At 45.8% G+C, this 11,720-nt stretch overlaps 1 protein-coding gene across 5 annotated transcripts; it reads left to right on the plus strand.

Annotated features, from left to right (window-relative positions):
* Positions 1–151: 151 nt before the first annotated feature.
* On the plus strand, positions 152–7,272 carry rrp36 (ribosomal RNA processing 36). Of its 5 annotated transcripts, XM_037106268.1 has the most exons (11): positions 219–310; positions 804–1,074; positions 1,940–2,337; positions 3,542–3,830; positions 3,867–4,004; positions 4,237–4,369; positions 4,735–4,801; positions 4,898–5,002; positions 5,083–5,160; positions 5,315–5,432; positions 6,500–7,272. In XM_037106268.1, the coding sequence occupies exons 3-11, from the start codon at positions 2,086–2,088 to the stop codon at positions 6,634–6,636; spliced, it is 1,317 nt and encodes a 438-aa protein (XP_036962163.1). In that variant the 5' UTR covers positions 219–310; positions 804–1,074; positions 1,940–2,085; the 3' UTR covers positions 6,637–7,272. The 5 variants fall into 5 exon arrangements, with proteins under 5 accessions (XP_036962182.1, XP_036962163.1, XP_036962157.1 ...); XM_037106262.1 differs by having other exon boundaries at positions 3,542–4,004; XM_037106277.1 differs by having other exon boundaries at positions 222–310; positions 1,940–2,260; positions 3,542–4,004.
* The last annotated feature ends 4,448 nt before the right edge of the window (positions 7,273–11,720 follow it).

An 11,720-nucleotide genomic window follows, 5' to 3' on the forward strand; every position in this document is an offset into this window, starting at 1 on the left:
CAACTCTCTATGCCAACAAAATATGTTAACAAAATAAGAGCGCTCCAAAATATCAATTGTATTACACATTGCCTAACTGGACCTGGAACGATGATAAGCCGTAGCAGACGCCTTTTTAAGACGTGTATATTGATAAAATAGTTGCACATTTTCTGTTTTTCTTGTCAAAACCCATCGAATACTTTTGCGAAACCTTTATTTTGAAACCGGAAATGCCTTGTTAAGAAACCAGCGCCAGTTGTAGCCGACATGGACACACGTGGATAATGGAGCTCCACAGAAAAGGACTTAAGTAACAACTTGATACCAGGTATAAACACCTCCAGTCTCTCTGACCCGCTGTAGAGTGAGTCTGTGCGGAGACTCGTGTCTCCGCTGAGCCGAGGACATGTTAGCTAGCTCGTCAATATGTCCGAGAGCTGTCTGGACTGTCGCTCCGAGCAGACGTCACGCCGAACTGAACTGAAAAATCTGCAGCTTTAAAATGGTTCCGCCTCAAAGTAAAGGCATTGTGTTAACACGAGTCTTAATGAAAGCTTTTATGTGTCATTACGATGTAGTTGTTAATTCGGCATGTAAATGAAAGACAAAGAAAGACTATATTCAACTTTTGACGCCGCTTTCTGAAGGTAAACAGCCTTAATGAGACTCTAGAAACACGCTCACAAATAAACATCGTTACCCCGAATTCAAGTATCATTAATAATCTTTAATATCTTTATCAAACTCTGCATTTGTACATCAAATAGTGAGCTAGGATTCAGAAAATGCTCTGTTGCTAAATCTGTCTTTTTTTTAATAAGGAATCTGTTCCTCGCTGCTCGGCGCGTTATTTTTACGTCACTTCCTTTGAGCCGACCAGTGTGTTTTCTTCTGGAGTTTGTGGAGGAAAAGTTGCTGCTGTGCGTCAGCAAACATGTCTAAAGTCCAAACACTGAGAGCTTTTGTGAAGCAGCGACTCATTGGGCCGCTGAAGAGATCATTGAGCTGATGGAGAGAACGATGGCGGAGTAGGAGGAAGAAGTGTGCCGACAACACGGACTGATGGACGCTGCGTTCAGGCCCACAGAGCAGGTGGGTCCGCTTCATCTTTATTCCGTACTTCCGGTGACAGGCAGTGTGAATTTGCTTATTGGCTAAATATTTTGTTTTACCCATTTATATTTATATTTGAATATATCATTTAGATTTAACATTGACATTATATTTTTACAAGAGACGTAAACTTTAGACTTTCAAAGACCACAAAGTTCACAAATATTACTGTAAATCTGGTCAAAAGTAACATTTTAAAATTCACGTTTTTTTTCTTGCTAAATGTGGTGAAAAGTTGCTGTTTATTTTATCATGTACAACTTGACAATTTATAAAACACAGGACGTATTTCAGAGGATCTTACTGCTCTCTCTCAAGAAAAGAATATCCATCATCATTTCTACTTTAATACATTTCACGTGTTGTTTGACTGTTAAAACTGCTGAGAACCAACTGTTTTCTGTTGGCACATGCACAGTGGATATAGTCTGTAGCAGAGGGATGTAGAGTCATCAATTCAATTTGCACATAAAGTAATATATGCAGGTTATGAATTAATGCAGTATATAAATGTGTGGGGGTGACATGCTGGACTGTGTATTTGCACCTCCACAGATCATATCCATAAACATTGTGTAACGTCACAAACATCTTCAGCATTTTAAAGAATATCACACAAAAGATTTTATGGAAACTTCCTCTAATTCACAAAAGTGTTCCTACGCTCCTTTGAGGTGGAGCTGAGTCACACGACTGATCAGCTGTTTCTGCTGTCTGCATTATAATCACTGCATTACTGCGTCGTCTCCGGACAGCGTGCGACACGGCTGATGTTAGCTGACATGCAGATGTTAAAAGGAAATGACAGTTTTCTAACATGTATGTGTGTGATTATTCTCTGCAGTCGTCCAGCAGTGCTTGGTGAGTGAAGCAGTGGTTCCCCCTGAGCTGCAGAAGAGGAGTCCACGTCTGGAGACCGAGTCAGGACCACCAGAACTGCAACACGTTAGAGAAGAACAGCAGAGAGCGCCGGAGGACATTCCCGTCACCATGAAGACTGTAGAGGACAGTGAAGACAGACTTCAGCCCTCACAGCTTCATCAGAGCACCCAAACTAAAGAGAACAGAGATGCAGAACTCTGGAAAACAGAAGCCGATGGACAGGACTGTGGAGGACCAGAACCAGCCAGGAACTTTACTCCAGACACAACGTCGCCCTCTGAACGTGAGAACAATGACAGCCGTGACAACACCAGAGAACCTCAGTCATGTTTAAACTCACTGCAAAGAAACGAAGAACCTGTAAGTGATGTGGAACGAACACTGGAGACACGACGGGACATTCACAGAGACTCAGTGGGCTGTTTGATCAGAACCGTGTACTCGTTTTCCACGACAGCTGCCGGCCTCGCTCTACTCAGTTTGACTAACTAAGTCTACTAACTAAGTGTTTAGTTTTCTCCAACTTCTTCACAATAAAAGCCCTCCATCATTTAAACGCTTTTATTGTGAAGCAGCAGGTTTTCCTGCACAGACGTGAGCTGAGTAATGATTTGCATCACATAATTGTTTGAGGGGCAGGCGGGTGGTCGTTACGGGTCAGTTGCAGTCGTGAGACGGACTCAGCATCTTAGTTTGGTGGAAATCTGTTGAGTAGTTTTTGTGTAATCCTGCTGATGAACCAACAAACCACCAAACAAATGGACGCAGATGAAACAGAACCTCGGACGGTTGTTAGAAAGAGTGCAAGTTATCATTTAAAGAGCTGAAGCCCCGCCCCTTCCTGTTCCCCTCATGGACCTTATCGATCAAATCTTTGTCTGTAGTGACGAGAGGTGAGAAAGTACTGATCCGGTCTGAATTGGGTCAGAATCTCACACATGATGTTTGTCAGTTTGTTGTAGTTTAGTGTTAAAGCTCAGTGAACAACACCGTCTCATCAACACGGCACCAGAACCAACATGGAGCCAACTGGGTCAGAAAATGTTCTGAACAAGATGAACGTCACAATAAAACTCAGCTCAGTTTATATGTTGTTATTAAAACAGCCTCTGTCCACTGACTCACTGCTCAACCAAACTCCATTCTAAAAACACCTGTTTTAAGGTCGGCCCTTATTCCCTCACAGTAAAATCTGTAGTTCAACTTTACAAAGACTCTTTTTAGATTCACTTTAATCTACAGACACAATCGGCTCACATGACATCACTCAGTGACATCATTAACTCACCTGTGACGAGGTGTTTGACACAGACGGACTCGTGTCGACTGGACGGGTCAGTGGACGACCTGAAGCCTCAGATCTGTGACTGTCTTTCATTCCTTAGGGAGGACAATAAAAATCAAAACCTTTCAGACTTTTTGTTGTTTGATGTAAAACAAATTCAACTCTTCTCTCCTCAACAGCTTTCAAACATGTCACTACCTGCTGTTTTCAAAATGGCAGCAGCACTTTCACAGCATGTCCACCAACATCGGCTCTAACACTTCCTTGTTGTTTTCACAGCTGATTCCCACAAACGCAGAGACGATGGACGATGAGAAGCAGCGACAGCAGCTGACGGCCTCCAGGAAGAAACACACGGTGGAGAGCAGCAGTGACGACGAAGACTCTGATGTGGAGAAGAACTTCATCCTGCTCACTGAGAGAGGAGGAGGAGGAGCTGCTGAGGAGGGAGAGCAGCACCATGAGGGGGAGGAAGAGGAGGAATTAAGTGATGATGATGATGATGATGAAGATGATGATGAAGAGTCTGATGGTGAAGAAGAAGAGGTGGAGGAGGGATCAGATGCTGGTGAAGAGGAGGAAGATGATGAAGAGGAGGAAGATGGTGAAGAGGAGGAAGATGGTGAAGAGGAGGAAGATGGAGACAGTGAAGCCTCAGTTTCTCATGATGATGATGATGATGATGAAGGAGAGGAGGCTGGCGGCAGCAGTGAGATCCAGACGAGAGAAGACATTAAACAGGGTGAGTTGGTAGAATATTATCAGTGAAGCTACATGAACAATCCTTCCTGTCAAAGATCTGTTACGTTTCTCTGGAACTTCGCAGGTTTCATGCAGCATCAGAACCACAGAGGACATTTTTAAACTGATGTATTTTAGTCTGATGTAAAGTTACACAGGTTGAATGTCAGTGCAGTTTCTGTCTCAGTGTTCAGCAGATTTAACCTGACGCTCTCTCTGTTCTCTCCTCTCAGAACTCTCCAACATGTCCTTTGAGGACATTTTGAAGCTGCAGAACAAAGTTGGAACCAAAGTTTACAACGAGGTCGCTTACGGCGGCAACAAGAGCCAAAAGTCCTGCAAGAAGAAACGACTGAACAAGAACAGGTGAGCTTCTGACGGGCGGCTGAACATTTCTTGATCCATCAGTTTCAGATACTTCAGCTTCTGAGACAATATCATGAGCAGAGACACAGTAGAGACCTAGAAGCACAATTTATTATTATATTTTTGTTATATTTACATAAATGAATGTGACTTTAGACAATAATGCAGAGTATTTCAACAAGATCACTTTATTATTTGGCCGTATTCATACACAGCCTTCTTTAAAGAAGGACGTAGCTCAGCCTGCTAGCTTCAGAGGACTTCCTGGTTGCTGGTCCACTGGTCTCACTGGTCTCACTGGTCCACTGGTGGACAGGCGGCTGTTCTGCCTCGACGACTCACCGAGTGTGTGTTTGTGTTTTCAGGCCGATGGAGGTTTCAGCCAAGAGACCGGCTCCGTTCCTCCGTCAGGTCGTCTCCGTCAGGAAGCCGGTGAGTGAAGAAAACCTGCCGGCGACAGCGAGTCTGTTCTCCTCTGCTGCTCCAACACTCGACATGATTCTGTTTCTCTGTGTTTTCTTCGCTCAGATGTTCAGAGATCCTCGATTCGATGACCTGTCGGGAGAATACAAGCCGGAGATTTTTGAGAAGACGTTTAAATTCATCAATGACATCAAACACAGAGAGAAGGAGGTGAGAGGAGTTCAGATCGGACTGATCTGAGGCGCTGCTCTCCTGTCGAAGCTGGTTTTAATCACGCCGTTTGTCTGCAGGTCATCCAGAAGCAGCTGCACAAGGCGAAGAACAACCACAAGAGGACGGAGAAACTGCAGTTCCTCCTGAAGAGGATGGTGAGAGACACACACACACGAGTCTGATGTGGCCCAGACGAATGAATAAAGGTTGAATGATTGAATGTGGAGACGTACGTCTGTCTGTCTGTCTGTCTGACTGACTGACTGACTGACTGACTGACTGACTGACTGACTGACTGTTCCTCTGCAGGAGAACCAGGAGCGAGCGAGGGCGAGCCGAGAGCAGCAGAGAGAGAGAGAGCTGCACTTCAAGAGGCTGCAGAGGGAGCGAGCCAATCAGGGCGCACGGCCGTTCTTCCTCAAGAACTGTAAGAGCCAGATCTCACATCTGTCCACACATCTGTCCTCACGTCTGTCCTCACGTCTGTCCTCACGTCTGTCCTCACGTCTGTCCACACATCTGTCCTCACGTCTGTCCACACGTCTGTCCACACATCTGTCCTCACGTCTGTCCTCACGTCTGTCCACACGTCTGTCCTCACGTCTGTCCTCACGTCTGTCCTCACGTCTGTCCACACATCTGTCCTCACGTCTGTCCACACATCTGTCCTCACATCTGTCCTCACGTCTGTCCACACGTCTGTCCACACATCTGTCCACACATCTGTCCTCACATCTGTCCACACATCTGTCCTCACTCACATCTGTCCTCACTCACATCTGTCCTCACGTCTGTCCACACATCTGTCCACACGTCTGTCCACACATCTGTCCTCACATCTGTCCTCACATCTGTCCTCACTCACATCTGTCCTCACATCTGTCCTCACGTCTGTCCACACATCTGTCCTCACATCTGTCCTCACATCTGTCCTCACTCACATCTGTCCTCATTCACATCTGTCCTCACGTCTGTCCTCACGTCTGTCCACACATCTGTCCTCACGTCTGTCCACACATCTGTCCTCACATCTGTCCTCACGTCTGTCCACACGTCTGTCCACACATCTGTCCTCACATCTGTCCTCACATCTGTCCTCACATCTGTCCACACATCTGTCCACACGTCTGTCCTCATATTACACGTCACAAACATGAAAGAAATATTTTGTCTTTTTTAAATAGAAACCTTTGAACTTTGGGTCCTCAGCTCCAAATAGACATTTTGCAGCTGATCCAAAAAGGCCAATTGATAAATAAAGCAGACACAACGTCGCCCTCTGAACTTGCAGCTTTAATTTCCATTTTTTAAAACTATTAAAAAGTTTAGAGACCCAACAGGTAGTCAATTAATCAAACAACTTAAAGTTAAATATGTCAGGATAAAGAGTCAGCAGTAAATTATAAATCTGCGTCTCCATGACCATGAAGAACAAACACAGAAACCTTCTGATGATTGTTGTAATCTTTCTTTCTCCTCTCTGTCGTCCTGCAGCCGAGAAGAAGAAGCTGCAGCTGGCTGAGAAATACGAGGCGCTGAAGAAGAGTGGCAAGCTGGAGAACTTCCTGAGCAAGAAGAGGAAGAGGAACGCCGGCAAGGACCGCAGGAAGCTGCCCAAACAGGCTGCATGAGGCGTTCAGGGACACCTGAACCCGAGAGCCTCTGTTGGACCCTCAGAACATCCAGCCTGTAATGAGTCGGGTCAGCCTGCAGGTGGAGCTGTGAGTCTGAGGCGATGAAGGGCTTCATAGGTTTGTTTTTATCTGATGGTTGGTGAGTTCAGTGACCCTCGGACATCCCAACGTTCAGGAGCGTCCAAGGACTTATTTTCCTTTCCTGGATCTTTCAGCCTCGTCTGTCTTCACGTGTCTACAGACAGGAAACGGAACACTGAAGCCTCCTGTTGATCCACGTGTCAGTGCTGCCAGTTTACCTGGTGTGTAAAGTACATCACACACTATGTATTACTCAAAACACGTGTTATTTTGGATTCTGATGTACAGTTTTCATTTGTTCTGCCGTGTAGTTTTGCAGCTTTTCCAACACTTTCACAAAAAATGCATCAAAACATGCATCATCATCAGGACAGTGTAGAAATGAGATTTGTTGACCAGTTTTAGTGAAAATCTAACAAATAAATGCTAAAAGTCATCCGATGATCTCAGACCAGCTCCTCTGACGAGAGAACCACCATCAATGTGAATACTTGTATTTTATATGTTTATTAATTGGTGTTAATTAAACAAAACATTTTAGGACAAAACATTGATCTTTGTTTTTTTTCTCCCTTGTTGTTGTTGTTGTTTTCAATAAAATCCAATGATCTGATTATTATAAACAAATAATCAATTAATAACAAACAATACATTATGTATTCTGATGACATAGTAAATGTAAAAAATCTGGTCAGTTTGAGAGTTCTGAGAGCTCGTTACCCATAATGCACAGCAGATGAGTTGTACAAAGACAGACGTGCAGCTGATGAGCTGTTGGATCAGAACTGCAGTGTGGTTCTGTGGGCAGCAGGCGGCGCTGCACCGCGTGCAGAATCCTCAACGAACGCTCTCCTCACATGTGCAGAACCTGCCTGATAAACATCAGGTGTTGAAGTTCTCTTCAGTACCGCAGTGATCCGGTTGTCTGTGCACCACAGGTTCACTGCTAACAGACGAACTTTTGGAGCATTTATCTTTTTATTTTCTGTGGTTGTTTCTCTGTTTTAAATCACGTCTCAGCTGCAGCTCTGTTTGACTGTGAAGCTCCAGAACTGTCCTGTGGACTGAACAGTCAGAACCAGCTGATCTTTACCTGCAGCAGGTGTCTTCAGCAGCGAGCTGTGTTGTCCTTCTGTCTCTGCGTGTCTCCGTCCTCCGGAGGCCCTCGACTCTCTAAGTCAATTAGCGGAGGATAACGAGAACACAGAGCCTCAATCCAGTTTTCTCTGCTGTCTGACAGGCTGCATTCATCCTCACAGCCCCCTCCGTCACACAATGGAGGACGAGGTGGGGCCACACATGGGGGCCGTAATACAGAGGGCCAATAACACGGGGCCTTATATTCATGAGCTAATACAACCATTCAACCCCCCGACCGCCCATCACCCTCCAACTCCTCCTTTGTGTCACTGCTGTGATAAAAGTTATACAAGTGTGTGTGTGTGTGTGTGTGATATTTTTGAAGTTTTGATCCATTTTCTTATTTTTTTTCTTCAAATGTCAAACTCTCCAACAGTCCTGGGAAGTTTGAAGGTTTAATGTTCAGACCTCACACTGACAGTTTGTGTCTATGAAGATATTATTTGATAATATTATTGATCTTTACATGCTGCTGCTAACTGATGACAGAACAATAAACCATCAGCGTACAACAGCCTCAGTCCTCGATTCAGAGCTTTGTACTTTTGTAAGCTTAATGTCAAAATAAAACAAGTTTAGATTTGGTTTGACTGAAACAAGAACAATGTGAACGAGCTCCAACTCATGTTACGAAGTGAAGTAAAGTGATAACTTCTCTTTGTTTAAAGTATAAAAGTAGAAGTTCTGATCCAGCTTGTTTCCTCCAGCACAGTAACAGAGTTCAGGCTCTGACATGGACTCAGAGTATCAGAGTAAAAAGTCTCCCTCTGAAGGACATTTGTGCTCAAAGCTAACTGAAGCTCACGTCATATTAATAGAACTCAAAGACTATTAAAGTTAAAGGTAGAATCAGTAGGATTTGTCCCAGCTGTTCCTGAACGCACCACAAAGACAGTTGATTGTTGAGTCTCATTCCCAGGACGTCAAATAGACACATGTTGGGTTGGTAAAGCGTCCCGAGCAGCAACAAAGAGAGAAAATCAGAAACTCTCTGCAGATACGAGACACTAACACGCCTTTTCTCCACATTCCAGCCTCCCTCTCTGTCTGTTTACGGCTTCTTACGGCTTTTACGTCTTTGTCTCGTCTCGCTGCGTCTGATTGGTCCACATCAGTCTGCTGATGTTGGGAAATAACAAGAATCCAGAATTCACCTCAGATGCTTCAAACTAAAGTATTGAGGCTGTTCTGAAGCTGAGAGGAGGAGAAAGTATTTATACTCTGTTACTTTCCTCTGATACTGTAGAAGCACTGAGTCATTTTTAAACATTCAGAATCGAGAAATCAGTATTTCAGATCATAATTTGACCCTCACAGGCGACGTCCTGCGCTCCGTGAGGTTCTTGAACGCTGCCTTCTTTCTCTCAGGTGAAACAGGACTTTCTCAGGATTTTCTGGTGGGCGGAGCCTGAGATGAACGACATCATTGTTCTCGACTAGAAATGGCGGCGGACAGACGGTCGTCGCCCTCCTCCCCAGGTGAACACGCCCTCCGCGGCTCTCACTCTCCTTTCTCTACAGTTTTTAAGCGTAACGGACGGCTCGCCGGGATCGATCCCAGCCCTCCGTCCGCTCTCTTTTCCGCTTCATGGCGGCTGTAGCTGCCCCCTTTTGTTCCTCGCTGAGACCGTGAGCGTCATGAATAACCAATAAAAAGCCCATCGCTCCTGAAGAAAAGCGGCCCGGAGAGGCAGCGCCGGCCTCCATACAGCTCTCGCCGTGGAAACCATCTGTTGGCTCGGCCCCCTGCTCGCCGTGTGAAAGGGATAATTGAGTGTTATAGAGAGCAGAGAAAAGATCTCTGCTGCTGATCTGTATTCTTTAGAAAGAGCCAGGGGTTTCACACCACATCTGCCCCTCAGCTCCATTCAGCCCCATTCACTGTCCCGTCAATTAGCACACTCAATTAAGCCCTCATAATCCTTTTACCGACACACAAGGGCTCCATCGAACGCCACGCCCGCCATGGAGAAGTGGCAACAAATGAGACTTTAGTGACTGTTTTCTTTGGGAGGAGGGCGGAGAGACAATGTGTCCTTCAGCACCTCATAAGAGGAGTTGATGGTTGAAAAGCCGAGCGCTGCCGCAGCTGGCAGCGAGCCGCTGCAGGCGGCGGCTGCTGGCAGCGTGGACGAGCTCCCTGCTCTATTTGTCGGCCATTGTTCCGCAGATTACGAGCTGCCTTTTCACTGGAGTGTAACAATTAATTAGCGGCGGGCTGAATAGAGAGCAGCCAGTCAGCCACATGCAGCTCCGTGTGAGAGGAGCTGTGAATGCCGACGGTGTCAGAGCCGTCGCTGCTGATGAAAAGCTGCCGGTTTAATCCGCGTTAGTGCCGCGTGAGCCGGGAGCCATATGAATATAACAGGTTTAATCTGAGACCCAGCACCGACCCGCTCTGACACTCGGACCAGACGCACTCAGGTCAACTTTAAAACTAAGATTTCTCTCGATCTTCATTCTCACATTATCACAAATGTTTACAACAATGTTCAAACCAAAGTTTCCTCAGGTGACGTTTCACTGGGTCGGTGCCGAGACTTCTGGGACAGAGAGGTCGGCCAATGAAATTCACTTTAAGGTGAATTAAACTTTAACACATCAGCTCGTCTGTGAACATCAGCAGCAGCAGTGAAGTGTGTGTGTGTGTTTAAATTCATAGCCTCTGACTCTGGTTCTGGTTCTCGTTCTCTGTCTCCTCTCTGTAACATTACGTTCATGAAGTAAAGTCCATTTCCCCTCCAGCTCCAGTCAGCAGAACAGAACCTGGAGGTCCGCTCCGGATCACTGCTGCAGTCAGGCTGATCAACAGGATGAAGAGAATCTGAGTTCTGCTCCATTGGATCAGAACAGAACCTGATGAGACTCTAGGTGTTCTTCCTCCTGGAGGTCTGGATCAGCGCCGACTCTTTGATTATACTGTTTAAAATATTCTCTGGTTTCATGTTTAGAAACGTTGAACTCAGTCCTGAACTGTTGTCAGTGGTTTGCAGACTGTCAGCGTTTCAGTAGGAACACAGTTAATGAGTCCACCATCATCCACGCTGGGCCTGCTTCTTCTGGTCTTTACTGATCAGGGACACGAGGTAGTTTGTAAAAAATGATCCCCACAAAATACTTAGTTTCCTTGTGAAGTCCTCGTTCCTTTTCCACTGAATCTTCAGGATGGAGGCTCGTTGCTGCAGGATGTTGAGTTCTTACTTGATTCTCCTCAGGACTTTTAGCTGTAACTGTTAAAGAGCAAAGTGCTCTGCATAAAACTGCAGCACAGTCGAGGTGCCGCGTCCCTAAATCTTCTCTAATTGGGCTCCAGGGACTCCCAGGGGCCCCGAGGGAGTTCTGGAGGGTACTGGTGTGGTTTCATCTCTGTCAGGATGGATCTGAGGGAAACGAGGTGCGAAGGATGTTCTGATGAAAGCAGAAGAGGAGACAAGGAAAGTTCTGGTGTTCTGGAAGAAGATCAGAACATCTTCAGGTCTCCAAACAACACACACACACACACACACACACACACACACACACACACACACACACACACACACACTGAGGCTTGGGAACACACTTTAACACGTCGTATTAAAGCTCTATACTTGTTTTTATGGATTGCTTCTGGTAGCTGTGACTCTGTAAACGGTCCAGACGCTGCAGAGACCTTGTCTGAGCGCCGACGTGTAAAACAAGGAGAGAACGTGTTAAAGAGAGAAGTGAAGAGCGGAGACGGACGGTGTCTCCAGTTTAGAGCCAGCGTGCTGTGAGAGAGGAGCCGAAGGTTTAGTGCCTCTGAGCAAGGCAGTGCAGCTCAGCTGTGACCCAGAGACGTGGTCCATGATTTCATCTTATCTACACGTTTGTTTCCAGAC

Source organism: Acanthopagrus latus, chromosome 1 (assembly GCF_904848185.1).
Source record: "Acanthopagrus latus isolate v.2019 chromosome 1, fAcaLat1.1, whole genome shotgun sequence".
In the NCBI taxonomy this organism is placed as follows: Eukaryota; Metazoa; Chordata; class Actinopteri; order Spariformes; family Sparidae; genus Acanthopagrus; species Acanthopagrus latus.

Excerpts from the sequence above, each read along its gene's own strand:
- rrp36 (XM_037106262.1), top strand. The coding sequence starts at position 2,086 with ATGAAGACTGTAGAGGACAGTGAAGACAGACTTCAGCCCTCACAGCTT. Across the intron at positions 4,005-4,236 it reads GAGAGAAGACATTAAACAGG|AACTCTCCAACATGTCCTTT; the intron begins GTGAGTTGGTAG and ends CTCTCCTCTCAG. Across the intron at positions 5,161-5,314 it reads AGTTCCTCCTGAAGAGGATG|GAGAACCAGGAGCGAGCGAG; the intron begins GTGAGAGACACA and ends GTTCCTCTGCAG.